The sequence below is a fragment of the Emydura macquarii genome, unplaced genomic scaffold (assembly GCF_026122565.2).
Source record: "Emydura macquarii macquarii isolate MOO-44397 ecotype Brisbane River unplaced genomic scaffold, CSIRO-AGI_Emac_v2 contig_3345, whole genome shotgun sequence".
Taxonomy (NCBI): domain Eukaryota; kingdom Metazoa; phylum Chordata; order Testudines; family Chelidae; genus Emydura; species Emydura macquarii.
The window spans coordinates 7,531,548-7,559,368 of NW_027133482.1; the positions used below are offsets into that span (position 1 = coordinate 7,531,548).

Sequence of the window (27,821 nt, forward strand, 5' to 3'; positions counted from 1 at the left end):
TTGTCCTTCGGACTACAGCGGGCCCAAGAGAGGAACCCAGATGACATCAGCACATCCACACGCTCCAGCTGGGCTGAAACGGGATGGGACGTTAACAATGGCAGCAGCGGCGGCAGCCTGTCTCAACTAACTTCTCTTCTCCCCAAGAGGACAGTTATCGCCCTCTTTGATACCATCGAGGAGACCGTCGGCCCAAGGGAGGTTTCCTTCTGAAACCTCTCTCCAGCTAAAGGGAAAGGGAACGAGGGAGGTTGTTACAACGAAAGCGTCACCTGATGTTTCTGTGCGGCGTTGCTGTTGCCGTGTTGGTCCCAGGACATTAGAGAGACCAGGTGGGCACACGGCGGGCGAGGTGCGAATTGGTCCAATAAAGGCTGTTACCTCACCCGTCTGGTCTCTTCACTTAACACTTGACATTTCCAGGGCGTTAACTGGTTTTCCTTCTTTACTGTATCTTTAATAACAGGTTAGACGTGTTTAACGTTTAGTGGTGTGTTTGCCATGGAGCGAAGCAGGCGGAAGTGACATCCACACACTCAGCCCCGAACCTTGTTTAATGCTGGACACTCCCTGGGCTACGTTAATGCCTCGAGCCCGTATATTCCAGCTAAATGAATACATTTCTGGCACCCAATGTGGGGCCCAAAGGGTTAATAAATACTCAGCAGCCAGCCCCTTAGCACTCAAATGGAGTGTACTGACCTGGGCCTGGTGGCTCCTCGGGATGTGTGGTCCCTCTCTGGACACCACACGTGGGGCATGCACACGCACCTGCACTTGCCTCCAGAATGGTCTTAGCAAGCCGTGTCTCTTGGTCCACACGTGCACTGTAGCTTTCCCCGTGCTCTGAATTGAGGGCATCAAATGCAGACTGATGCCTCTCCAGTTCCTTCTCTCACAGCAAATCCAGATAGTGGGCAGCAGAGGGGGTGGGGGTGGGGAACACAGGTGGGGACACACATCTCGAAGAACCCCCAGTTATCAGTAAGTAACCTCCATCTCTTCCTCGAGTGCTGGGCCCTGCGTATATTCCACATGCGGGAGACTAGCAAGCAGTGGTCAGAAGTGGTGGGTCGGAGGCCGCAGAAGTGCCGGCAGCACTACAGACAGCTGAGTGTGCAGTGGAAGACTGGCCCACAGCGTCATGTCCCGTGAAGGGGTGCAGGGAGCTCCAGGGAGCTGCCCCACGTATCACTAGTAGAGATCCGTCTCTCAGAGATGCGCAGAGTTCTGGTGAGATGGGCCCTGAGTCCAAGAACGGAGCGGATTGGCATGATCGAGAAAATCTCTGAGCCAACAGCCTGCGGTGCCCCAGTGGTAACGGTTACAAAGAAAAATGGAAAATTAGGAATCTGTGTGGATCTTAAGAGACTTAAGGAAGCAGCTGTGAGAGAAAAATCTCTCCTCCCGGTGCTGGCTGACTTCCTCCCCAGAGTGAAAGGAGCTTCTGTATTCTCCAAGCTGGATGCTTCAGCTGGATTCTGGCCCATTCCTTTAGCCACAGAAAGTGCTGAACTGCCAACAGCTATCACACCCTCGGGGGGGTTTTGCTTTCAAAGATTTTCCCAGGAAAGGTGGCAGAACTGTTAACAAACACAAATGGAGTTGTAGTTTTCATGGATGATATTTTGATGTATGGATCCTCGATGGAAGAACACAGCAAAACCCTCAACAAAGTTCTAAGCCTAATCAGTCAGTCCAAACGGAAGCTAAACAAGGAAAAATGCATTTTTGATTACCTCAAACTGAGTTTTTGGGACAGACAATAACAAAGATGGAATCAGTCCTAGCCCTGAGAAAGTAAAAGCAATTACTGAAATGCACCAACTAATGTACCAGGACTGAGATGCATACTGGGCATGGTAAATTACCTTGGTCAATACCTGCCAGACATTTCTACAGTACAAAACCATGAAATGAACTGTTACAGTCCAACACATTGTGGGTATGGTGCGGGAGAGGAATGAAGTCCTTGCCTTCAAAAAGATAAAAGAAATTATCTGAACAGCTCCAGTTCTCCAGTGCTACGATGTGACCAAACCCACCAGGGTTTGTGTGAACACACGCAGCTATGGCCTTGGTGGTGTCTTGTTGCAACAACATGGCTGGAGTGGAAGCCGGTTGTATTTTGCCCTCGCTAACTTACAGAAGCAGGAAAACGATAAGCAAAGATTGAAAAGGAGTGCCTGGCAAGCGGATGGGCATGGGGGAACTTTACAGCTATCTGTGTGGACTGGATTCATTTACATTGACAATGGACTATAAACCCCTCATAACCCTCATCAGTGGAAAAGATCTGGATCAAGCACCACTGATTTGCCAGCGTCTATTGCTAAGGTTAATGTGATTTAAACCAATTACTAAATATGTTTTGGGAAAAATCCGGCAGCAGCAGACACTCTGTCATGTAACCCATTGCTCAGCTACCCGTGAGTTCCACACCTGGCTGCTGTGGACACGTACAGACCAGTCTCAGAAAAGAAACTACTCCAGCTACAAAAAGCAACCTTGCCAGACACACAACTGGAGGCAGTTCTAAGTCACACTGGGCCGGGCGGCTGGCCCATGTGTCTAAAGGACACGAAGGAAGGGACAAGACACGACTCTGCAGTGTGTGGACAATGAAGTGAATCACACAGATTCACAGCTAAAGGCGGTTGCATTGCAATTCCAAATGAAATGAGAGGAAGAATCCTAAACCTCACCCCTGAAGGACGTCCAGGGTTAACGAAATGCCACGAATGGGCCAACCAGTCCCTGTGCTGGCCGGGCCCAGCAAGGAGATAAAGTATCTGCCTGTGAACATTGCAGAACTAATGGACCAACATGAGACAAAGAAGATTTAATAACAACACCTCCACCAGCCAGAGCTTGGAAGAGAGGAGCTGCAGATTGAGGCAGATTCAGAAGACGGCGTTACCTGGGCATTGTGAACTGGTTTTCCAGGTATATAAAAATAATGTACTTGAAAGACGTGACGTGTTGCAGTGTTATCAAGAAACTGAAACACACTTTTGTTCATTTCAGGATTCTAGAATAACTAGTTACGGACAACGGACCTCAATTCATTGCAGCAGAATTTAAAGTCATTCAAAATGAAATACGTTACCCACAAGCGAATGGCGAGGCTGAGACAGCTGTACAGAGAGCCAAGAAAATCCTACAGCAGGAAGATCTGTTCCCCGCTGATCTCTAACTCAGAAGAACACCAATAGCATAGTCCAGCGAAACTGCTGATGGGAGGACAACTGAGAAATACTGTTCCAACTTGGGAAAAGAATCTCTCTAAAGTGGCTAGACAAATTGGATGAAAGAAGCAAAAGGGCTTACGAAGCCTTTTACAACAGATGACACTCAGAGAACTGTGAGTCTAGAACTCCATGACCGTGTTCATGTCAAATTGGATGGAGAAAATGGACAACTCCAGCTGTAGTGAAGAAAAAGAATTCAGTGTCCGGATCATATGCGACTGAGACCGAGAGTGGAGAGTTCAGCGGAAACCACTGACACCTGCAGTTTGTTCCTCAAAAAGAACAACCACAGAGCAAACTACCAATGGCAGACGCAGAACAAGATGGCGACTCATGGGGGAGGCAACCTAGTGACAGAGGATGTGGAGAAAGCTGAGGTACTCAATGCCTTTTTTGCCTTTGTCTTCACAGACAAGGTCAGCTCCCAGACTACTGCACTGGGCAGCTCAGAATGGGGAGGAGATGAGCAGCCCTCAGTGCTGAAAGAACAGGTCCAGGACTGTTTTGAAAGGCTGGACGTACACAAGTCCGTGGGGCCGGATGCAATGCATCCGAGGGTGCTGAGGGAGTTGGCAATTGGGGGAAGTCCCGGATGATTAGAAAAAGGCAAATATAGTGCCCATCTTCAAAAAAGGGAAGAAAGAGGATCCAGGGAACTACAGACCGGTCAGCCTCACCTCAGTGCCTGAAAAATCATGGAGCAGGTCCACAAGGAATCCATTTTGAGGCACTTGGAAGAGAGGAGGGTGATCAGGAACAGGCAGCATGGATTCACCAAGGGCAAGTCATGTCTGACCAACCTGATTGCTTGCTATGAAGAGGTGACTGGCTCTGTGGATGTGGGGAAAGCGGTGGACATGATATACCTTAACTTTAGAAAAGCTTTTGATACGGTCTCCCACAATATTCTTGTCAGCAAGTTACAGAAGTGTAGGTTGGATGAATGGAATGTAAGGTGGACAGAGAGCTGGCTAGATCATCAGCCTCAACGGGTAGTGATCAATGGCTCCATGTCTAGCTGGCAGCCGGTCACAAGCGGAGTGCCCCAAGAGTTGGTGCTGGGGCCGGTTTTGATCAACATCTTCATTAATGATCTGGAGGATGGAGTAGATTGTACCCTCAGCAAGTTTGCAGATGACACTAAGATGGGGAGAATGGTAGATACCCTGGAAGGTAGGGATAGGATACAGAAGGACCTAGACAAAATGGAGGATTGGGCCAAAAGAAATCTGATGAAGTTCAACAAGGACAAGTGCAGAGTCCTAAACTTAGGATGGAAGAATCCCATGCACAGCTACAGACTGGGGACCGACGGGCTAGGCAGCAGTTCTGCAGCAAAGAACCTGGGGGTTACAGAGGACAAGAAGCTGGATATGAGTCAGCAGTGTGCCCTGGTTGCCAAGAAGACTAATGGAATGTCGGGCTGCATTCGTAGGAGCATTGCCAGCAGATCGAGGGAAGTGATTATTCCCCCCCTCATTTGGAGTATTCGGCATTGGAGAGAGTCCAGCGGAGGGCAACCTGGAGCACAAGACTTATTGAAGGAACTATTGTTTGTCCAGTTTTGATAGCAGCCTTTAACTACCTGAAAGGGGGTTCCAGGGAGGATGGAGCTAGGCTGTTCTCAGTGGTGGCAGATGACAGAACAAGAAGCAACGGTCTCAAGTTGCAGTTGGGGAGGTCTAGGTTGGACATTAGGAAAAACGTTTTCCCTAGGGGAGTGGTGAAGCACTGGAATGGGTTACCTAGGGAGGTGGGGGAATCTCCATCCTTAGAGGTTTTTAAGGCCCAGCTTGACAAAGCCCTGGCTGGGATGATTTAGTTGGGGTTGGTCCTGCTTTGAGCAGGGGTTGGGACTAGATACCTGCTGAGGTCCCTTCCACCACTCATCTGCTCTGATTCTGTGATTCAAGGATTCCAAACCCACCACAGCCAGTCGTTGCCGCTAATGGGCAGCCAGGTGACCAAGTTACTACGCATGCAGGTCATGTGATGGGAGAACCAGTCTGATTCAGACACTTATAACCGACTGATATGTGCTGAACGTCAAAGACCACGTGATGGTGTGAACATTGTAAATGGCGGGAACATAGACGGTAAAGGGGGAGACGTGATGGAACGTGAACCTGCACTACACGGTTCAGCCACAGGTGGCGCTGTGTGCGACATACCTCACTGAGTCTGTCCTCAGCCCCACCTGGCAGAGCATTACCGGATCTCAGGCCTTGTCTACACTAGGCCGGCAAAACTTGTGTCGCTCAGGGGTACGAATAAAACACGTGTGTGGCCGCGTTGTGTCGACCGGAGAGCGCTCTCCCGCTGCCGTAGGAAAACCAGCTAAAGGTGCGCGGTATCTGTGTCGGGGGGATGCTCTCCTGCCGATGTAGTGCTGCCCACACAGGCGCGTACGACGGCAAAACTTGTGTCGCTCAGACGGATGGTTCTCCTCACACCCCTGAGCGACAAACGTTTTGCCGGCATACCGCTAGTATAGACAAGGCCTGAGCGTGAACACACCTGGTGTATCTGGCTGTGAAGGAGGCTCTAGCAGCCTCGCCACGTAGCGTGTACTGGGCGTGTGGGCACACTCAGAGGGAAGGAGTTCCAAGCCCAGGGGACGGCTTCTTTCTTAGCCACTAACTGCAACAACCAGCCCAAAGCAGAGCTTTCCCTGCAGGCCTCTGGCCAGGCCACCGGGGCTCCGGCTGCTCCACAGTGTTACCGGGCTAGCCCCAGCTGAGACCCCAGGTCTGCCTCCCACTGCGCGGCCCAGCTGCCTCCCTGCCATGCGCAGAGGGGGCGTGCGGGAGCTGCTCGGGGCGGGAGGTGCTCAGCCTGCTCCCATAATTGCCTGCTTTTTGCAATGTCCAGCAGGTGTAATTGTGGCCTGCTCACAAGCGCTCAATGCACTTTCCGGACGTGGTAAAGCTCTACTGCAATATGCCATAGATCATTCCCCAGCCCCAGTGCCCTGAGTCAGTGCTCCTCAGCCTTTTCAGTAGCAAGTACCCCTAACTTCTGAACATTGTAATAAGTACCCAACACCCAATTTTCCACTCTGAGAAAACAATCTTTTCCCCTTTACCGCTGCACGACTGTATTTCTCGTACTGCAGGAGAGTTCCGAGTTCTGCAGTGCTGTGTGGCTGTGGCAGGCCACAAAACCCACTGCTGTGTCTCCCCTCCTTCCTCCTCCGCATCCTCCATATAGCAGCAAAGCTCAACGCCAGCCAATCACCATGGCCTGATGGCAGGGTCACGTGGTGTTCTCCTCGCACAGCCAGGAACTTGTGAGGTCTGAACAGGCACTAGCGGCCCAGAGTGGACAGCAGCGCTCCCCTGGGGGGTGCAGGCCTGGGGCAGATCACAGTGTGGGCCCCTCAAGATTTTTATACTGGTAAAAGCTGGGGCTGTCATAAATTGACAAGTAAGCCTGCGGGCAGAGCCCAGCTCCAGGACTGGGCAAACTGCTGGGCTCCCTGCCTGGCTTTCTGGGCACCGGGCTTAGAGCCGGGAAGGAGGGGCTGCCACCTGGGCAAGTTGCCAGCCTGGGAGGTGGGCGACTGCCACCCAATCCCAGCTGGGGCAGAGGAGGCTTCTGCACAGGCTGGGACCCGGGGATGCGGGCAGGCGGCAGGCAACTGCTGCCCTTCTTCAAGCCAGGGCACAGGAGGCTGTCTCTTGGCTCAGAGCCAGGGCACGGGTGGCAGCCATCCAGCTGTGAGCTCAGCTCGCAGGGTGCAGGAGGCTGCTGCCAGGCTCCAACCTGGGAGCTGGGACTGGGTGGGATGTGGGTGGCTGCCGCCAGGCTCCTTTCACTGGGTTTTTCACCGCGTACCCCCTGCCTGTGTCTCGCGTAACCCCAAGGGTACACGTACCACAGGTTGAAAAACTGTGCCCTGAGCAATCATACCAACAATGCACCAGCTTTTAATACTAAGCCACAGCACCACGGGGAACTCATTATTCGGGGTGGCTGTGCTTGAAGCTTCCATCAAAGTTTTTTCAAACTTTCCCATACACTAATTGCTTCCTCCGGCCGTGCCCAGTGCAGCCTTTTAAGCAGTTCATAGACGGGTCCGACCTTTTCTGCACATCCTACAAGAAACTCCCAACAGAAATTAATGAGACCCAAGAATGACGGCCGGGATTTAGGATCTTTCTTTAGCGCCTGACTGCCTCCTGCACTGCGGCTAATTCCTAGCTACTGTACTTCCTTTTGCTTGATTTGAGACTGAAAAGGATTAACTTTTAAACTCTATGTTTGGCAACGCTTCAAGAAGCCCTTTACAATTCTTCATGTTCCTTTGCTGTCTCACTTGCCACTAAGCTGTCATCCATAGCTTAACTTCAGGAGCCAGGAAGATAATGGAGCAAATAATCAAGCAAGCAATTTGCAAACACCTAGGAGGTAATAAGGTGATAAGTAACAGCCTGCAGGCATTTATCAAGAACAAATCCTGTCAAACCAACCTGGTAGCTTTCTTTGGCAGGGTAACAAGCCTTGTGGATGGGGAGAAGTGGTAGGTGTGGTATATCTTGTCTTTTGATACTGTCTCGCATGACTTCTCATAAACAAACTAGGGAAATACAACCTAGATGGAGCTACTATAAGATGGATGCAAAACTGGCTGGAAAACCGTTCCCAGAGAGCAGTTATCAGTGGTTCGCAGTCAAGCTGGACGGGCATATTGAGTGGGGTCCCACAGGGATCAGTTCTGGGTCTGGTTCTGCTCCATATCTTCATCAATGATTTAGATAATGGCACAGAGAGCACACTTATAATGTTTGTGGACGATACCAAGCTGGGAGGGTGGCAAGTGCTTTGGAGGATAGGATTAAAATTCAAAATGAGCTGGACAAACTGGAGAAATGGTCTGAAGTAAATAGGATGAAATTCAGTAAGGACAAATGCAAAGTACTCCACATAGAAAGGAACAATCAGTTGCACATAGAATCATAGAATCATAGAATATTAGAGTTGGAAGGGACCTCAGGAGGTCATCTAGTCCAACCCCCTGCTCAAAGCAGGACTAACCTCAGCTATATCATCCCAACCAGGGCTTTGTCAAGCCTCAGCTTAAAAACCTCTAAGGATGGAGATTCCACCACCTCCCTAGGTAACCCATTCCAGTGCTTCACCACCCTCCTAGGGAAAAACTTTTTCCTAATGTCCAACCTAGACCTCCCGCCCTGCAACTTGAGACAGTTGCTCCTTGTTCTGTCATCTGCCACCACCGAGAACAGCCTAGCCCCATCCTCCTTGGAACCCCCTTTCAGGTAGTTAAAGGCCGCTATCAAATCCCCCCTCATTCTTCTCTTTTGCAGACTAAACAAGCCCAGTTCCCTCAGCCTCTCCTCATAAGTCCTGTGCTCCAGCCCCCTAATCATTTTGGTTGCCCTCCGCTGCACTCTCTCTAACTTGTCCACATCCTTTTTGTAGTGGGGGGCCCCAAACTGGACACAAGATTCTAAATGCGGCCTCACCAATGCCGAATAGAGGGGAATAATCGCTTCCCGTGACCTGCCGGCAATGCCCCTCCTAATGCAGCCCAATATGCCATTAGCCTTCTTGACAACCAGAGCACACTGCTGACTCATATCCAGCTTTTTATCCACCGTTACCCCCAGGTCCTTTTCTGCAGAGCTGCTGCCCAGCTCGTCGGTCCCCAGTCTATAGCTGTGCATGGGATTCTTCCTTCCTAAGTGGAGGACTCTGCACTTGTCCTTGTTGAACCTCATTAGGTTTCTTTTGGCCCAATCTTCCAGTTTGTTTAGGTCACTCTGTATCCTATCCCTACCCTCCAGGGTATCTACCACTCCCCCCAGCTTAGTGTCGTCCGCAAACATGTACACAATGGGAAATGCCTGCCTAGGAAGAAGAGCTGCGGAAAAGGCTCTGGGGGTCACAGTGGATCATAAGCTAAATATGAGCGAACAGTGTAATGCTGTTGCAAAAAAAGCAAACATCATTCTGTGCTGATTAGGCCTCAACTGAAGTATTGTGTCCAGTCTTGGACACCACATTTCAGCAAAGACATGCAAAAACTGGAGAAAATCCAGAGAAGGGCAAAAAAAATGATTCAGGGTCTAGAAAACACGACCTATGAGGGAAGATTGAAAAAACTGGGTTTGTTAGTTTCGTCTGGACAAGAGAAGATTGAAGGGGGAACATGATAATAATTTTCAAGTCCATAAAAGGTTGTTACAAGGAGGAGGGAGAAGAATTGTTCTCGTTAACCTCTGAGGACAGGACAAGAAGCAATGGACTTAAATTGCAGCAAGAGCAGTTTCGCTTGGACATTAGAAAGAACTTCCTAGCTGTCAGGGTGGTTAAGCGCTGGAATAAATTGCCTAGGGACATGGAGGCCCAGTGCGTAAGGCCAGGGAAGGTTTAGCCAGGCTGGCCCTGCCCAGACCCCGCCCCTCCTTCTGCATCCCATGGACTTGGCAGCCACGGCAGGCAGTCTTAGTCAGCCTGGCCTCGCTGCTGAAGCGGCGCGGGCTGGCAGCGCTCCAAGGGCTGGGGTGGACCAGCCAGCCTGGGGCTGGGTTGGGCCGGTGGGTTGGCCAGCCACAGGCCAGCCTGGGGGCGGGAGGGGGCCAGGGGGAGGGTGGGCTGGCACTGGGGCGCGGCCCGGGCCCGTGGCACTCTGAGGGCACGTCGGATGGCGGTGCTCCAGGGTTGGGGCGGACTAGTCGGGACCAGCCTGGGAATGGGGTGGGCCAGCCAGCCTGTGGCCAGGGTGGATTGGGGCGGGGCAGCGCTGGGGCATGGGCTCCGGGGGCGCTCAGGCTGCCCACCACTGGTGCTGGAGCGCTGCAGGGCTGGGGCCACCCGGCGCGGGCTGCGACAGGAGAGGGAGCTAGCCCCCCCCAACAGGCAGTTCACAAGCCGCCCATGCCTAGGGGGGTTGTGGAATCTCCGCCACTGGAGAGCGGGTTAGACAAACACCTGTCAGGGATGGCCTAGGTAATACTTCGTCCTTTCCTGAGTGCAGGGGACTGGACTAGAAGCTGTCCGACGTCCCTTCCAGTCCCACGAGTCTCTGATTCTTGGATATTGAACTATTCGTCCTGTTTGTACAAGTCCCTCTTTTTTTAGCATATTTCTCATCACAGCCTGAGAAGTGGTCGGCGCGTCACAATGCCCCATCGGTAAAACCGTCCAGCAACTGGGTTCCTTGAAACACAGCAGCTGTTCGATAATGACACTTGCCTTTTAAGGGGAGACTCCAGCACCCCCTACACAGGTACAGAACAGAGAATCACTTCATTTTAGCAGAGGCCACCTCCACCAATTCGGGATAGGCTGCTACAATGGGCGCCCCCCTCTTAGCAGTTTATTTAATCCTCTCTAATCAATTATCAATCAATGTTTCATCCGGCTTTGTTACTGGTCAAACTGGTGCCGCATCAGGTGCTGAGCACTGCTAAATACATCCCTGCCTCTGTAATTCTGTTTGACTGATTCTTTGGTTTCCTGGGATATTGGATATTGTATAACGTCTGGAGGAGAGGGGAGTGTCTCCTTCCAGAGTAACTAGAGCCTGTCCTCTTCCTGCATCTGACAAATCTTTTGCACACACACTCTCTGTTTCAGTCCACCAAGCATCCCATCCCTCTGGTCTGGGAGTGGTTTCTTTGGTTTTATTGCCTTCATTGCTTGTGTAGCTAGTCCCATGGGAATTCAGTTATTATGGTCACTCCCCCCCTTTTCCCATTTTCCCACTTGCCAAAGACACAAGATCAGGAAGTCTATAATTATCCCCAGTCATTTTCTTGTTTCTGCTCCAATCAGATTTCCTCTCCGTTTAATGGTACATCTGTCCTGGAGGAGGATGGGTTGTATTTTCACACAGCCTGGTTTATTTCCCAATATTCCCTGTGTCTGGACTGACTGTCACCGGCTACTCGTTGAACACCGCCTTAACTATGGGGATCCCTGCCCCTGGATGCAGCACAAAATGTACAAGCCCAGCCCAAACTCAGCTGCAAATATGGGAGTATGTCAAACAGCAACAGTCAAGGGCTGCTGAAAAATGCACTCCAGTTTCGGGAGAGCTATCCCATGCCATTTGTTCATCAGCAATGAGTCATTCCTAGACTCCTAGACGCTCAGGTCAGAAGGGACCATTATGATCATCTAGTCTGACCCATTGCTCAACACAGGCCACAGAACCTCACCCAGCCACTCCTGCAATAGAGCTGTGACTGTGAGTGAGTTACTGAAGTCCTCAAATCATGGGTGAAAGACTTTAAGGTACAGAGAATCCACCAGCAAGTGAGCCGTGCCCTGGGCTTCAGAGGAAGGTGAAAAACCCAGAGCCTTTCATTCAATCCAGATGTGGAGGGAGCTGACACAGTCTCCGTTTACATGGTCTCATGGTTATTTCCACTCTTCCTACTAATCAGGCATGTTCGCAGCTATGCCTATAACTTACCAACCTCTCCTTTCAGGTCTCTGTTCTCCTGCATGAACTGTCCTGCCATCAGCCCTTCGCCAACGCCTCCTCCTCCTCTGCCTCTGCTCATTGCAGGACCTTTCCAACCCTGGCCTCGGGTCCGGGGCCCTCTGGTTTCCACTGGCCTAGCTGTGTTCTCAGGAGCTCCCTCTGGCCGCTTCACAGCTGAGTCCAGTTTCCCCAGCCATTCAGAGAGAGGCATGTATCTGCCTTCATCCTCACCTGCCCCCTCACCCATTCCTCTGCACCTCCAGGGAATGCCTGCCAGGGAATCTCCTGCAGTGGTTCTTGAGCTAGTTCCCCACCCGTCAATGCAGATGTAGAAGCTGTTTGGAGTCTCTCTGCTAAAGATGCGGGAGCCTCCCCCCGCATTCTGGTAACTCCTTTGATTGCTACCAGGCCTGAAGGTAAAATGCTTTTGGGTCACCCGACTAGTCAGAGGAGCGACATTCACCACCAGCAAATCCACAGTGTGGAGCTGAGGAGCGCGTGGCTCACGGATCCGAACAACACCCGGAATAACGACGGCTCCTCCGCTGTGGTAATTCCTACGGCTTGCAACAACTGAGCAACAATGTATGTAGCCATGCCAAAAACTCATGAACGTTTCCTGAGGGTGGGACCCCCCGGCTCCCGCTAGCGCAGTTAGTTCAGTCATTTCCAATGCAGCCGTCCTAGGGGGTAACGGGCTAACTCGCAGGTTTGCATTTTGAGATTCTTTTTTAGCCATTCTCCCGCCATCAAGTTGTGGCCCCTTTCCCCTAATGTACTCACGCTGTTACCTGTTCCGTTTCCCCTCCAGCTGACTTGCCAATCCGCTGACGGTCCCGTTTAATCCGTCTTCCTCCTGTTCCCTTCTCCCATTCTGGCGTTAGGGTTTGCTGGTGCCCCCATCCACAGGCTACTCAGTGCGTCTTGGGGTGGGTCATTCCATGTGTCTTGATTTCAAGCATTCCAGGAGCCTTCTGGCAGTTCTGCTATGGCCACCGTTCCACGTTTCTGTGCCCATCCGTCAGGCACAACAGACGTACCTGAAGCCTGCTGCTGGCCACTAAGGTCTATAGAGGGGCCAGCAGGGCTCCTTTCTGGCCAATTCTCTACAGCGGTTTCCAGTTTTTTGTCCTGTTCCTGTGCTGGCTGCAACAATCCATGTGTCCTGCCGGCACAGTTTGCATTTTCCAGGCTCTGTTGATTCGCCTGACTCTATCTTTGTTTCTGTTACCGACCCCGCCAATTTTGTTGCGTGTTGTCTCAGCCATGGCCGTCGTTTGCAATATTCTACATTTCTTACCTGTGTTGTTATTCAAGGCTGCGGTCTCTGCCACAGCCTTGCAAATTACCGCCCATGTCATCTAGTCCAGGACCACGCTGTGAGCAGGAGGTTGGACTAGATGACCCCTGACGTCCCTTCCATCCCTAATCGGCTGCGATTCTATGTCTCCTCACTTTCTTTTTTAAGTTCATCTGGACCACCTTTACTCGCTACCCAGCACATCCACACCTGATCTGTAGGGAGGGGATGGGGGGTTCCCTAGCTCGGGCTTTACTGCCATCTTAGGTCACGATCCCCAGAGCGGGCAGCTCCTCACTCACCCAGTCAGCACTCGGGGTCCCTGTGCAGTGGCGCAGTGGATCTGACTAACACTGCACTCTTGCTTGCGCTGCCGTTTCTGGAGCGCCCCACGGCAGTGGCACCAGCGGCGAATGCAGCATGCCGATGCAGCAGGCTCCCGTGTTAGTCATAAAAAAGGACCAGCAGCTCAGGTCGGTGGCAAAGGCGCTTGGCCAGGTTTATTGCCAACAGAGCCCGGTGCTAGCGACCCCCTAGGAGCTACAGGGACACTAATCCCGGTGTGCCCGGGACAATGGGACCAGTCAAATCAGGGCACCAGGGTCCTGGCCCCTAGACTAGCACAAAGATGCCCCTCCTGTTACTTCTCCCCTTATACATTGATACAAGCAAGTTCCGGTCACACCCTGTGCTTTTCATCATCATCCTGCACCTGGCACCTGCACGTTCGAGCAAAACATCCCAGCCGCTCCCCTCTCATTCCCTCCTTCTCTTACACGGCGTCGGCGAGTCCCCGTCCCGTCTCCTAAGAAGGTGTCCACGCCATTACTCTGGGTGTTTCTATACCATCCTCCCTGGTCAGGAATGGGCTTAGCTGGCATTAGCCAACACCTGGTGCGTTGCTACTTTGCCAAGGCCAGGCCTGCTCTGGTTCAGTCTTTCAGTCACACCGTTAGTGATGCCAGGGACTCCAGCAAGGCCCACAGGGGGTTCTGCAGGGGCGAGCCAGGCAGAGCTGGCTGGCGTCTGGGCACCGGGGGTTCTGCAGGGAGCGGGGGCAGAGCTGGCTGGCGTCTGGGCACCGGGGGCTCTGCAGGGGGAGCTGGGCAGAGCTGGCTGATGTCTGGGCACCGGGGGCTCTGCAGGGGGAGCTGGGCAGAGCTGGCTGGTGTCTGGGCACCGGGGGCTCTGCAGGGGGAGCTGGGCAGAGCTGGCTGGTGTCTGGGCACCGGGGGCTCTGCAGGGGGGCTGGGCAGAGCTGGCGTTTGGCGTCTGGGCTGGCTGGTGTCTGGGCACCGGGGGCTCTGCAGTGGGAGCTGGGCAGAGCTGGCTGGTGTCTGGGCATGCACACAGTGCCTGAGGCCTCTGCCCATCCCTGCGCAGTGTCACCCACCTGCAACGCCGGCGTTGTTGACCAGGATGTCGAGCCGCTTCTCCTCCTGCTGGATCTGCTGAGCAAAGCGCCGGACGGAGGCCATGGAGCTGACGTCCACGATCCGCAGCAGCACCTGGGGGTTGCCGGTCGCCCGCTGGATTTCCTCCAGCGCCACCTGCCCCCTCTCTCTGCTGCGGCAGGCGAGGATGGTGCGGGCGTTCCTGCGTGCCAGGTCCAGGGCCACGTATTTACCGATCCCTGCGGACACATGCCTGCGTCACCCGGTGCCGGGGGCTGTTTGCGCTGAACGCTCCTGTTTCCCCCTCTCCTGCCAGAATTCAGCCCCTTCGCCTGCCCGACACCGGTGCCCAACCTCCGGCCCAGCATCTCTCGGCCTTTCCCCTCCCAACAGGTTCCCCCCTTCCCGGGAGCAAAGGAGCAGGCCACGGTGTGGCTCAGCAGCTGTTTTCTCGCAGGTATCGCAGGGGAAATGGGTCTGCAGCAAGGGTCGGACTGGGGAGGGGCAGGTGGGGCAGGGAGCCTGGGAAACAGACAGGTAGGAGTGGGGGGGTCCAGCAGCAGCGGCTTGGTGGTAACGTGACAAGAGACCAGGCTGCAGCGAGGGTTTGCAGCTGGAGTTCTGCACATCCCCAGGGGAGCACCGGAGGCGTGGGAAAGGGGGAGCCAGGGAGGGGTTCAGCCAGGACGTGCTCAGCCAGGCAGGCGAGGGAGATCCGCCGGGCTGACTCAGAGCAGACGGGCAGGGCGAGCGGTTGGAATGGGACTGGGGAGATGAGGAAGGGCCTGAGCAAAGGGAGGGAAAGGCCAGGGCCTGGGGATGTGTGAAGGGAGGCGCACCCCGAGACAAGCGGGACAAGCCGAGCCCCGCGGGCCCTGCCTAGGAACAGTCTCCCCCGGGGCCAGTGGCCGGACTGGCTGCTAACCGGGGCCAAGCAGAAATAAGCGGCCCAGCGGCACTGACTGACTCGCACTGCGCGGGGCAGGCTAGCCACGCGAAGGGCGGCTCTGTCCCCGGGAGCAGAGGGGTCTCGGTGCCGGCGCTGGGGAACTGGGCCTCCCACCCGGGGTCTTCAGCCAGCCCTGACTGCGAGGGGCAGGTCTAGGCTTCACGGGGAGAGGGGCCAGAGTGAGCCCCGGTGGCGAGAGGGGAGAGCGTGGCCAGACGGGGCCCCCGGGGGTGGGGCAGAGGGCGGGCCAGACGGGGTCTTGGGGTCCTGTGGGCTTTCACTGAGTCCCCCTGCGCTTTACACGTCAGTCTGCCCTCCCCCACGCCCCCAGGCCTCCTCCTGCCGCGTCTCCTCCCCCTCTCTCCAGCGCACCCCAGCCTGCAGCAAGCAGTGCCCCGCGGCCACCCACCCCTCCCTCCTCAACCCACCTGCTGGGCCCAGCACGAGGCAGTCACCGGAGCGCAGCCAGCCCCCTCCCGCCCATAGTGCTGCCCTCTCCCGGGGTGCCTGCCCATTCCCTCGCCCCCCCCGCCCCCCCCCAGCGTCAGGGCGTGCGACACGCCAGCTGGAGGGGGCGTCCGACAGCGGCTGGGAGTGTGCTGTCTCACTGTCAGCAGTGCAATGGGGGGGCATCCCCCCCCCAGCGCTCACAGGCTCAGATGGGTCGCAGGGGGGCACAGTACGTTGGTGGCTGCTGCACGGGGGAGGGGGGGTCTCTCAGATTTGGCAATCAGCCGGGTGGTCCCCTTCCCACCCACAGCCTGGGGGGTCTCCAAGCTTCCCAGAGGGTGGAAGGGGGCAGAGATCCAGAGGAGGGGGAGGACAGAGCCTGCCGGGGGGGGGGTCAGCGAAGGCGAGCAGCCTGCCTGCTCCCTTCTGGTTTCTGACTCCTGGCTCCGATCCCCGCCTGGCTCCGGCTCCGGCATCTGACGCCTCTGCTCCAACCGCAGCTTCCCCCTGGGGCTGCTGCCTGCTCCCAGGATCTCCGCTTGGCATGACCCAACCTGCCCACCCCGCAGCCAGGCAAGGTGCTGCTCCACCCGCGTGCTCAGCACCTGCCCCTGCCCTGGCAGCGCACAGCAGCCCCTGCGCCGAGGGCTAGGAGCGAAGGTCACTGCCCATGATAAGGTCAGTGTTTGCTCCCGCCTCCACCTTCCCTCAGTACAACTCCCCCCCCCCCCCCCCCCCCGGGATTTCACCGCGTCCTCAGCCCAGGGGGTAATTTGCTGGGGGGGATTTGGGGGACGAGTTGGAAAAGGCATTGCAGATCTCTGCCGTCCCCGGGAAGCTCCACCAGCTCACACCAGCCAGGAGCTGCTCCCCGGGGCGTAACAGCCCATGTCACTGACTGTCGACCTGCCCCTCGGTTTTGTAACTCAGCGTCTCTGCAGTAGCTTGGCCTGCGAACGCCTCAGCCCTGCTCTGCTGCCGGGCGGGCTCCTGAGGCATTAGCAGGCGAATTACGAAGAGGGGGATGGTAACGGCTACTCGCTGCCCAGCTCCGCAGTCATCGCTCTTGGAGCTAAGTGCCTCATTAAATATCAGCTCCCCCGTCTCCCCCTACAAACCCCTCCGCCGCCAGCGAATCCGCCCATTTCACAGCAATAAAGGCTACACTCAACCCCACCAGACCCTCCTGCTGCCGCTCACAGCACAGCCCCTGTGCTCTAGGACATTTCGAACGGGGAGCAGCGCTGCAGAAAGGATGATGGGGGGATGGTCGTCTAGTGGCTCTGCCTGGGTGACCTTGGGAAAGACACTTCATCTACTTTGGACCTCAGTTTCCCCATCTGTACAATGGGGATAATAGCCCAGCCCTCCTCATGGGAATCGAATCCATGATGGTTCTGGGCTCAGATTCCCCATGATGAGGCCACACATTTAAATTGGAGGGGGTCAGAGAAGAGCAACGAGACTGACTGCAGGCTTAGCAAACCCGCCTGCTAGTGACAGACTCGAGGAGCGCAATTGACTCAGCTGAACAAAGGGAAGGTCCAGGGGTGACTCGATTTCAGCCTGTAAGTACCTGCACCGGGCACACATATCTCCTAACATGCTCTTCAGTCTGGCAGAGGAAGGTGGAACAAGATGTAATGGCTGGAAGTTGAAGCCAGACAAATTCAGACTGGAGATAAAGCGTAAATTTTTAACAGTAAAAGTAATTAACCATCGGAACGATTGACCAAGGGGCGGGTGGATTCTCCAGCACAATCAGTTTTTAAACCAAGCTCTGCTCTAGGCATTATTTTGGGGACATTGACTGGCCTGTGCCATAGCGGGGGTCAGACAAGATGATCCCAATGGTCCCTTCTGGCCTTGGAATCTACGAAATAGAAGCATAGCAGATGGGGGTTGGAAGGGACCTCAGGAGGTATCTAGTCCCACCCCCTGCTCACAGCAGGACTAACCTCAGCTAAACCATCCCAGCCAGGGCTTTGTCAAGCCACAGCTTAAAAACCTCTAAGGATGGAGATTTCACCACCTCCCTAGGTAACCCATTCCAGTGCTTCACCACCCTCCTAGGGAAAAAGTTTTTCCTAATGTCCAACCTAGACCTCCCCCACTGCAACTTGAGACCGTTGCTCCTTGTTCTGTCATCTGCCACCACTGAGAACAGCCTAGCCCCATCCTCCCTGGAACCCCCTTTCAGGTAGTTAAAGGCTGCTATCAAATCCCCCTCATTCTTCTCTTCTGTAGACTGAACAAGCCCAGTTCCCTCAGCCTCTCCTCATAAGTCTTGTGCTCCAGCCCCCTCATCAGTTTTGTTGCTCTCCGCTGGACTCTTTCCAATTTGTCCACATCCTTTTTGTAGTGGGGGGTCCAAAACTGGACACAATACTCCAAATGCGGCCTCACCAATGCCGAATAGAGGAGAATAATCACTTCCCACGATCTGCTGGCAATGCTGCTACTAATGCATCCCAATATGCCATTAGCCTTCTTGGCAACCAGGGCACACTGCTGACTCAGATCCAGCTTCTTATCCACTGTTACCCCCAGGTCCTTTTCTGCAGAAATAGATAATTACATCAAATCAACAGGATGCATGCAACAAGAGAGTGGACTAAAGTCCCGGCCAGCGTTTGGTTTGGATGGAGGGTGCAGGAGGGCTCTGAGTAATGGATCCTGGGGCAGTGGGAAGGAGGCTGGGGTTAGACGCTGTAGAAAAGGCTTTTGTAGGAAAAGCACCATGCTACCGGGGGCTGTTTGCCCAGCCCTGCCCCTCAGAAAATAACTTCCTCTGATCTGCTTGGTAACTAAGGCCCCGTCTGCATGGGATGCTGCACTGGTTTAGGGTAGAATGAAGGGACGTGTGAGAGGCTGAACCCCTCTATTCACCCCTTGCACACTTACAATAATCTATGTCCAAATATGCCATGGGAGGGAGCATTTGAAAACTTGTAACTCACTTGTCAGTGTTGTCCTGATACAATATATGTGGCGATATTGTACGTAAGTGACAAGATTCCACTGTCCGGTGTTACAAAGACATATTCCAAGCCTGGGAAGCAGCCAGACCAGTTCCTCAGAGACAAAAGACAAGCTGATGCCTCAGCCAGGTGTAAACAGCCAAATGGGCCATTGCCTGTGTGACCCGTCCGTGCCTAGGGCAGCCCACCTGAAAATGCCAAGGTCAGGGCAGGCTGCCAAAAGGAGAGCAGATTCTCCCAGCACTGGTGGCTAACACTGCAGTTAGACTCCCCAGCCAGTCACAGATCGTGCTTCTGCTCCCCCACTCTGGTTATCAAGAAACTAAAACAAAAACATTACACAATCCCCTTTACTGCATTTCAGTCTCTGGTTCCCAGTCAGCAACTAGGCCCAGTAAAGAGACCAGTTATTTAAACTCTCTGCTCTTTACTACAAAGGTTCCCTCTGACCCCAAGGGGTCAGCCACAGCACCAGAGCAATATAAGTCTGGCTCTTACCCAAAATCCCACGCTGCCGGCCAATCCTTTAGTAACTATAATACAGGTTTATTATAAAGGGAAAGAAACAAATGGGAAGAGAAACGTGAAATGGACAAAGCAATCAGATACATACAAATGACTGTGAGGTCCGTACAGATCAGATTCTCAGCAGAATTGTGGAGTTTGCTGGCTTGCACTCTCCCTCGGGGGTACATCCAGTACCCGGATGGGTCTCTCTCAGTCCTTGGTTTCACAGCTTCAGCTGCAGATGAGTTGATGCAGAGGTAGGAAGCAGGAATAAGACAAGATGGGGATGGTGCAGCTGCCTTGTATGTCCCTTCACCATGTATCTGGCCCCAACACAAACCCAGCCACACAGCACATGGCCTGGAAAAGCCCCCAAGTCCCCTGTCCCTGGGCATGTTCTTACATGTCTCACATTCTGTTTTTGAAGATTTTTTGTTGAAGTATAAAACAGACGTCAGCGAGAAACTGCAGAGCTGGAACTGATCTGCAAACTCGACACAATCAGACTGGGTCTGAACAGGGACTTGGAATGGTTCTCTCATTACAGGAAGTAATTGTCACTGTTCACACACTCTCACCTTCTGATCAAGGGTTGTGAATAGGCCTCACCTACTCTAACTGAATGGACTTTGCTAACACCTCCCCTCCCCATTGTTGTTCCTTACCCTTGGATGTATATAGACACCCCCGAGCTGTGGTTTCTGTTTCATGCATCTGACCAAGTGGGTTGCAGCCCACGAAAGCTTGTGCCTGCAGAAATTTGTTAGTCTTTAAAGTGCTCCAGGACTCTCGTTGTTTTTAGTTTGAGCTCAGCTGCCCTGCAGCCATCCACTCCTCCCCTTTCAAAGCCAGGAAGATTTTAAATAACTCAGCAGAACTCACTCCACAGGCAGTCCTGCCTGTCCCAAACTACAGGGAGGGGTGTGACTGTGCAGACCCAGGAAGGGAGGCGCGGGCTGTGCGGGGTACCGCTCTCCACTGAGCTGGGCTGGAGGGACAGGGGGCTCCAGCTGTCTGCGCAGCAACTTCTGCATCAGCATTCCTTGCTTCCAGCTGCTGCTGTCTGAACCCTTAAAGAGCCAGCGCATGGACATACTCGCTGTCCCCAACACCACTGTCTGCCCCACACACCGACCAAACACAGCCGCCTGGCCATGGGGCTGTTCAAACTTGCCAACCATTTATTTCCATAAGAAACCTCTAAGTTATTCCCCCTGGAGCCTTCCAAAGCCAGGCTGTGCACACCGGAAACACTCTGGCATTTAGAACCTGAACCAAGGCCCTCAGCACAAACTGGTGCTTGCTGCTGGCAGTGATTCATCCGGGGCTAATCCACGCTCTGCACTTCCACACCCTTCAGCTGCGGGGCGAAAAATGCTTCCAAAAGCTCCCAGACAGGTTTGTTCTGACAGGAGCATTTTTAAGCAACAAACCGTTTTCCAAGGATATTCCGTCCTTTCCCTGGTCCGCTACAGACTGCGCTACAGACACATTCTTTGGAGCGAAAACGGACTCTGGATTTCAGTTACATCCAGAACCAACTCTGAGAACTGGCACATCCTCAGTCAGCACAAACTGAGCAGCACGTGCTGTCAGCTCCTCAGAGAGAAGATTGGAGACAAACGCTCCTCAGCAGATAAACTGCTCTTCTTAGCATTCCCTTTGAAATGTCCCCCCTCGACCAGCCCACATGAGACAGCCATTTGGAGACCGGGGTAGCTCCCTCCATAGAATCATCCAAGATGAGGGTTGGCAGGGACCTCAGGAGGTATCTAGTCCAACCCCTGCTCAGAGCAGGACTAACCGCAGCTAAACCATCCCAGCCAGGGCTTTGTCAAGCCGCAGCTTAAAAACCTCTAAGGATGGAGATTCCACCACCTCCCTAGGTAACCCATTCCAGTGCTTCACCACCTCCTAGGGACAAAGATTTTCCTCATAGCCAACCTAGACCTCCCCCACTGCAACTTGAGACCATTGCTCCTTGTTCTGTCATCTGCCACCACTGAGAACAGCCTAGCTCCATCCTCCCTGGAACCCCCTTTCAGGTAGTTGAAGGCTGCTGTGACAGGGCCAGACCACACGGCTATGACAGAGTGCTGGAAGGCATGTATATTAGCCCCAGGCTCCAGAAAGCCCTCTCCCCTGGGTAACCCAGCTGGGGCTAATTCAAGACAATTGGGCCAATTAGGCCACCTGGAGCCTATCAAAGAAGCTGCCCCAGCAGTTAAAAGCCTCCACTTCAGGCAGGCCAGGAGGGCTGAAAGGGAGTTAAAAGCCAGAGGAGAGGAGGCAGAGCAAAGCGAAGCAACGCAGAGCAAAGAGAAGTGAAGCGAAGCGAAGCGAAGCGAAGCAATAGCCGCAGGGCTTGGGACTATCATCCGCTGCTGCTACCACACCCAGACAGAGAGGCTCCAGTTGGGGAAGACTGAACAACCCTTCACACCAGTACCAGGGAGCAGGCTACAGGCCAGGGGGCCACGGACAGGCGACCCAGGGAAGGTAGTCGGTCTCAGGGACTAAGCAGGGTGAGACCACTCCTCACAGGGTCCCTGGGTCGGGGGCCCGGGTCAGAGGGCGGGACCGGGTCCCCCCCCTTCACTCCCCTCCCAGCCGCACCAGTGGCGTAACCGGTGAAGCGCATGATCCACAGGGCGGAACAGGCGCACCCCGCCACACTGCTATCAAATCCCCCCTCATTCTTCTCTTCTGCAGACTAAACAAGCCTAGCTCCCTCAGCCTCTCCTCATAAGTCTTGTGCTCCAGCCCTTCATCATTTTTGTTGCCCTCCTCTGTACTCTCTCCAACTTCTCCACATCCTTTTTGTAGTGGGGGGCCCCAAACTGGACACAATACTCCAAATGCGGCCTCACCAATGCCGAATAGAGGGGAATAATCACTTCCCGTTACCTGCTGGCAATGCTCCTACTAATGCAGCCCAATATGCTATTAGCCTTCTTGGCAACCAGGGCACACTGCTGACTCATATCCAGCTTCTTACCCATTGTAACACCCAGGTCCTTTTCTGCAGAACTGCTGCCTAGCCCATCGGTCCCCAGTCTGTAGCTGTGCATGGGATTCTTCCGTCCTAAGTGCAGGACTCTGCACTTGTCCTTGTTGAACCTCATCAGATTACTTTTTGCCCAATCCTCCAGTTTGTTTAGGTCACTCTGTATCCTATCCCTACCTTCCAGGGTATCTACCACTCTCCCCAGCTTAGTGTCATCTGCAAACTTGCTGAGAGTGCAATCCACCCCATCCTCCAGATCATTAATGAAGATGTTGAACAAAACCGGCCCTAGGACTGACCTCTGGGGCACTTCAATTGTTACTGGCTGCCAGCTAGACATGGAGCCATTGATCACTACACATTGAGCCTGACGATCTAGCCAGCTTTCTATCCATTTTATAGTCCATTCATCCAACCCACACTTCTGTAACTTGCTGGCTAGAATACTGTGAGAGACCGTATCAAAAGCTTTGCTAAAATCAAGGGATAGTCATTGCTCCATGGGCAAGTCATTACCCACAACAGACACAGGCTGAGGAACACTTCCTTCCTGGGGTTTCGTTGGGTCCAGAAACACCACTGGTACAACTGACAAATCCTCAAATCAGCATAAGCTGAGAGGTACTTTCTGCCCGCTCCACAGACAGAAGACTGGAGACCAACTCTCCCTCATCAGATGAGCTGCATCTCTGAACAGACAAGCTGTTATTTTCCACAATCCCAAGGCCAGAGGCACTCTTCCTTGTCACCGTACACCTGGCTAAACACAGAAACCTCCTTAGAGTCATGCTGCCCGCCTTCACTAAATTTCCCTGTTCATTACAGGTAACACAGAAGATCCACATTTATACTCTCTCTGGGACCGGGTCATGACATTAACCCGATTATGCATATTTACCATATTCTTATCAACCATACCAAAATGGTTATGAACTGGACAGATTCTCTCCCAGTCTTTGCTGTTGAGAGGGGCTGCACTCGCAGGGTGATACGGTTTCTGCTGAACTTTTATTACTTGGATTTGGAGTTAAGTCTGGAGACTCTTGCCTCAGCTTCCAGTTCCAGCCTTCTGTGTTCCTGGGCTCGGTCTTCAGTTTCTCTTTCCAGCTCCACTATCTTTTGCTTTTCCTGGTATCGAAGTTCTGCCATTCTCTCACACTGGAGATGCCGGCTCTCTCTCCGGGCTTGCAGTTTGATTGCTTCGTATGATTGTGGATCAACCATTGTGACTCACTTTAACCTATAAGACTCTCGGTATCGATTTTAAACTTTGGAATAGTGTGAAGTTCTGATCCAAAACCCAAATGATCTTCTGTGGTTCCTGCTAAGACTACACAAATGTGACCCGTCCGTGCCTAGGGCAGCCTGAAAATGCCAAGGTCAGGGCAGGCTGCAAAAGGAGAGCAGATTCCCCCAAAACTGGTGGCCAACACTGCAGTTAGATTCCCCAGCCAGTCACAAACTCTGTTTCTGATCTCCCACTCTGGTTACCAAGAAGCAACATCAAGAAATACACAGCCCCCGTTACTGCATTTCAGTTTTTGGCTCCCAGTCAGCAACTAGCTCCGGTAAAGACACCAGTGATTTAAAACTCTATTCCCTTTACCAAAACGTTCTCCTGACCCCAAAGGGTCAGCCACCTTGCCAGGTCAATATACGTTTGGATCTTACCCAAAATCCCATGCTGCCCACCAATCCTTTAACTAAACTAAAGGTTTATTATAAAGGGAAAGAAACAAATGGGAAGAGAAACGTGAAATGGTCAAAGCAATCAGATACATACAAATGACTGTGAGGTCCGTATAGATCAGATTCTCAGCAGAATTGTGGAGTTTGCTAGCTTGCACTGTTCCTCGGGGGTACATCCAGTACCCGGATGGGTCTCTCTCAGTCCTTGGTTTCACAGCTTCAGCTGCAGATGAGTTGATGCAGAGACAGGAAGCAGGAATAAGCCAAGACGGGGATGGTGCAGCTGCCTTGTATGTCCCTTCACCATGTGGCTTGCCTCAACACAAACCCAGCCACACAGCACATGGCCTGGAAAAGCCCCCAAGTCCCCTGTCCCTGGGCATGTTCTTACATGTCCGGGTGACTCACAAGATGCAGCCCCTGGGTTCTTTCACTGGATTCACTGTACCTCTGAGTTCCCTGGAAGGGCCATTACGCAGGCTCAGTGCTGCTGCCCTCCTGTCTGGGGTGCCCCCAGAAACACAGTGCCAGGTTTTGGATGCAGCTGTAGTGCACCTATCCATAACTGTCAGCACCAAGATGTTACATGGGCATGAACAAAATCACCATATTTAGCAAATTGCAACCTTTCCAATGGTAGCCGACGTGGCCCATCCCATCCCAATTGTGCAATATTGAGATCAATAATATTATAAACATTCACCCCTAGTCCAGACAGTGTCACACCCTGCTACATGGCTATTCATTGGCCGGACAAGAGACATGGGCAAAAAATCTACCTCCATAAAAAGAAACAGCTTGGGAGTCCCGTCCACACAGACTTTGTCTCCTGAACCTAGCTGGAGCTGCTTCGAAGGAGGGAAGGAGCTAGAAGGAGAGAGAGCAGATGCCCTAAACCATTTCTCCCTCTGTTTGCCCAGGGCACCCCCACCCCCAGCACCTGAAGAACAGAGGAAGCGGTGCTGGACTGGGGAGGGAGCTGATGGAAAGCTCAGCCAGCAGGACTGTGAACCGTGCTTTGAATTCATTCTAGTTTGTTACGTTAGGCAGGGACGGCGTTTTACTTCTGTTTCCTTGTAACCAATTCTGACTTTTATGCCTCTTTACTTGTATTCCCTTAAAACCTCCCCAGCGAAGTGACTAACCCTGGTTGATTGGTTTACCTAAGCCGCTGTGCTGAGCGGACGGGTGTGGGGAGCTCCATTTGGGGTAACGGGATTTGTGCAATGATGAAATGAGGGCCGCTCTAGGAGCTTGCGTCATCCAGGAGAGGGCTGGGCGGTGCAAGACGCACATTTCTGGGATGGGAGTTGGCTGGGGTCGCTCTGCAGCAGGGTGGTAAAAATCAGTGGTTTGGGTTTTTTTAAATCAACAAAGTTGGTTTTAATTTTTTTTTAAATCATCAATAAAATCCTGAATTTCTTCCTCGTTTAAAAAATACCAGTTACAATTAACTCTCATCACAAACGTGCTAACTCTACACGTACAGTCTCATAAAAGTAATTAATGGCTCTAGTCTGTCCAGCCTACCAGCTCTTGCTTCTTGAAAGGTCTGGGCTTTCAGTTTCAGTGTCTCAGCAGACTAAAGTCCCATGTCCAAAGAAAGACACAGGCTGGATAGGATTGTTGTTGTTCTGTGCTTACGTGGTGGTGGAGCTGAGCCAAGCAAGGCAGAGGAGTTAGTTAAGATGCTGTCTTAAAGACAGAGGGCCAAAGGATGGAGGCAGAGTAGAAAGGAACAGTGGAGTGGACTGGAAAGAAAAAAAGGAAGACATTATTCAGTACACATACAGCTTTCCATATTCCTCCACACTTGTGTCACAGAAAAACTGCCCTGGCTTCTGGGCGTAAGAGAGACCCTATCTGGGAATATTTTGAAGAAATTCTTTCCCTGGGTAAAAAAGGAAAACGTGTCAAGTGTGAGCAGTGCAAGAAGGAGATGCAGGACCGAGCTGCAAGAATGAAACATCACAATGAAACCTGCTTCTTGGGAGAAATGATGTGGATGAAGATGTGGAGATGTCTGCAGAACAATGTGGATCAACTTAAATAATTCACTTTGCAATGCATCATTCTTCAAGACTCTCTCTGCCTTTTAGTAGACGTGTGAGTTAACAAGTACAGTCCCAAGCTGTTTGCTATGTTGGATGTTGCTAGAAAAAAAAGTGTAGCTTAGCTAATCCTTATGGCTTGTTTAACTAGTTAACTGGGTTTAGAATCTGTCACCCAAGTACACGCGACAGGAAGCTGCAGTAAGAGAAATCTAGAGTTGCCAGTTGCCACTGGGTGTCATTTTCTTATTTTATATTACATGATACATGCCCCTTACTTTGGAACATCCTGCCCACAGACCATAATGGTGATGCCGTCAGTCTAGTTCCTGTTTTACTTCAGCATAACTCAGCATTCCCAAGGACCCCTCCTAGGCTTGCTTCCTCAAAAACCAGAAGTGCCAGTGAGTTCTGCGGGGCTCACTCCAAGATGCAGTGCACTCTCGGTGCAGTCAGTCTTGGCGTCTCTGGTCGTTTGCACCCCCCTGAGAAACACGTCAGTGTTCACTGAATGACAGGGGCAGTTGAAGGGCAGCCGGCAGCCCAGGAGATGGTGCAATTGCAAATGTGAAACGTGTAAGATTTAGTTTAATCAAATGTAAGTGCTGTTGTGTGTGTGTGTGTGTGTGTGTGTGTGTGATTAGTTCTTACCATTCCTAATGTGCTGCTGCTGCATCTGCAGCTTGGCCCGGGTAAGGAGGATCACGGGCTATTTCCCAAACTAATACAAATCAAGTTATCTAAAGCACACCTGCCTGGACGCTGTAACGTGCTGTGCTGTGCGGTGAGTTAACGTGGGTTAGTGATCACATTTGCACCAGTGTTTATGAAATCTGTGAAGACGTATCAGTGGGAAACTTGATTTAACTCAGTGATTTTCTCTTGGTGATTTAAATCGCCTGAGTTTAAACCGACCCACCCTGCTCTGCGCTGTGAGCAGAGTGGCTGGCTGCAGACCCGGACACGGTCGCTGGGAGAGACTGACCTGTTGGAGGCTGGGTCTGAGCAGACCAGCCGTCGGCACTTGCACAGCGAAGCCGTGGAAAGGTCCCCCACATTAGACAGCCGAGGTGACAGATGTTCACCAGTCCACAGCGCGCCCTGGGCATGGCCCAGGAGGCCGGCGTGAGCCCTGTGCGGGCGTCCCCCTTCCAGTCAGGGACAGATTCCCGGGGCTCCCTGGCGTCGACTCAAGCCCAAGAAGCCTCGCGTCAGCTGCACTCAGCACCTCCCTGGGGGCCCAGCACCGGCCTGGCCACGCAGGGCTGGAGCCTGCCGGACGTTCGAGCAGGGCCCCGTCCGGTGCTGGCGTGGCCTGGGCGGTTTGGCTGGGTGTCACTAACGGCCCTGCTGGCCCCTGCGGAGCTCAGCGCCCCGGGGAGGGAAGGGGAGGACAGGGCAGGCGCTGCCCAGCTAGACGGTGGCCTTGGGAAGTCAGTCATTAACCAGCGCGGCAGGGCAGCGTGCAGGAGACGTCACTGCAGGGTGGAGAGACGGGGACACGGGCAAAGGCGGCTGGGGGGACATTAACCCTCTGGTGCCCGTGGGTGAGGATCAGCAAATAGCCTCCCAGAGTCCACAGGCTTCCCTCTTGCCGGCATCAGGGGCTAGGGGCTGGCGTCCAGCCAGAGCGGAGCCGGGGGAACTGAGTCGCAGAGAACGATTCAGACTGGAGCAGGCAGCAAAGGGGTGAGAGGCTCCATAGCCCCCCCGTGAGCCGTCCACAGCGAGAACCAGTGCGCTGCCCTCCCAGGCTCAGCCCTGGACGGGTCCCCCTTCCCCAGAGC

The 27,821-nt window shown here is 53.2% G+C and overlaps 1 protein-coding gene across 1 annotated transcript in view; it reads right to left on the minus strand.

Moving 5' to 3' along the window:
- LOC137143655 (retinol dehydrogenase 11-like) overlaps positions 1-27,821 on the minus strand; it is a 34,857-nt gene that overhangs the window by 5,987 nt on the left and 1,049 nt on the right. Inside the window, exon 2 of the mRNA XM_067533557.1 lies at positions 14,400-14,639. Coding sequence (XP_067389658.1) covers positions 14,400-14,639 — 240 coding nt within the window. The remainder of the gene's footprint in view (positions 1-14,399; positions 14,640-27,821) is intronic.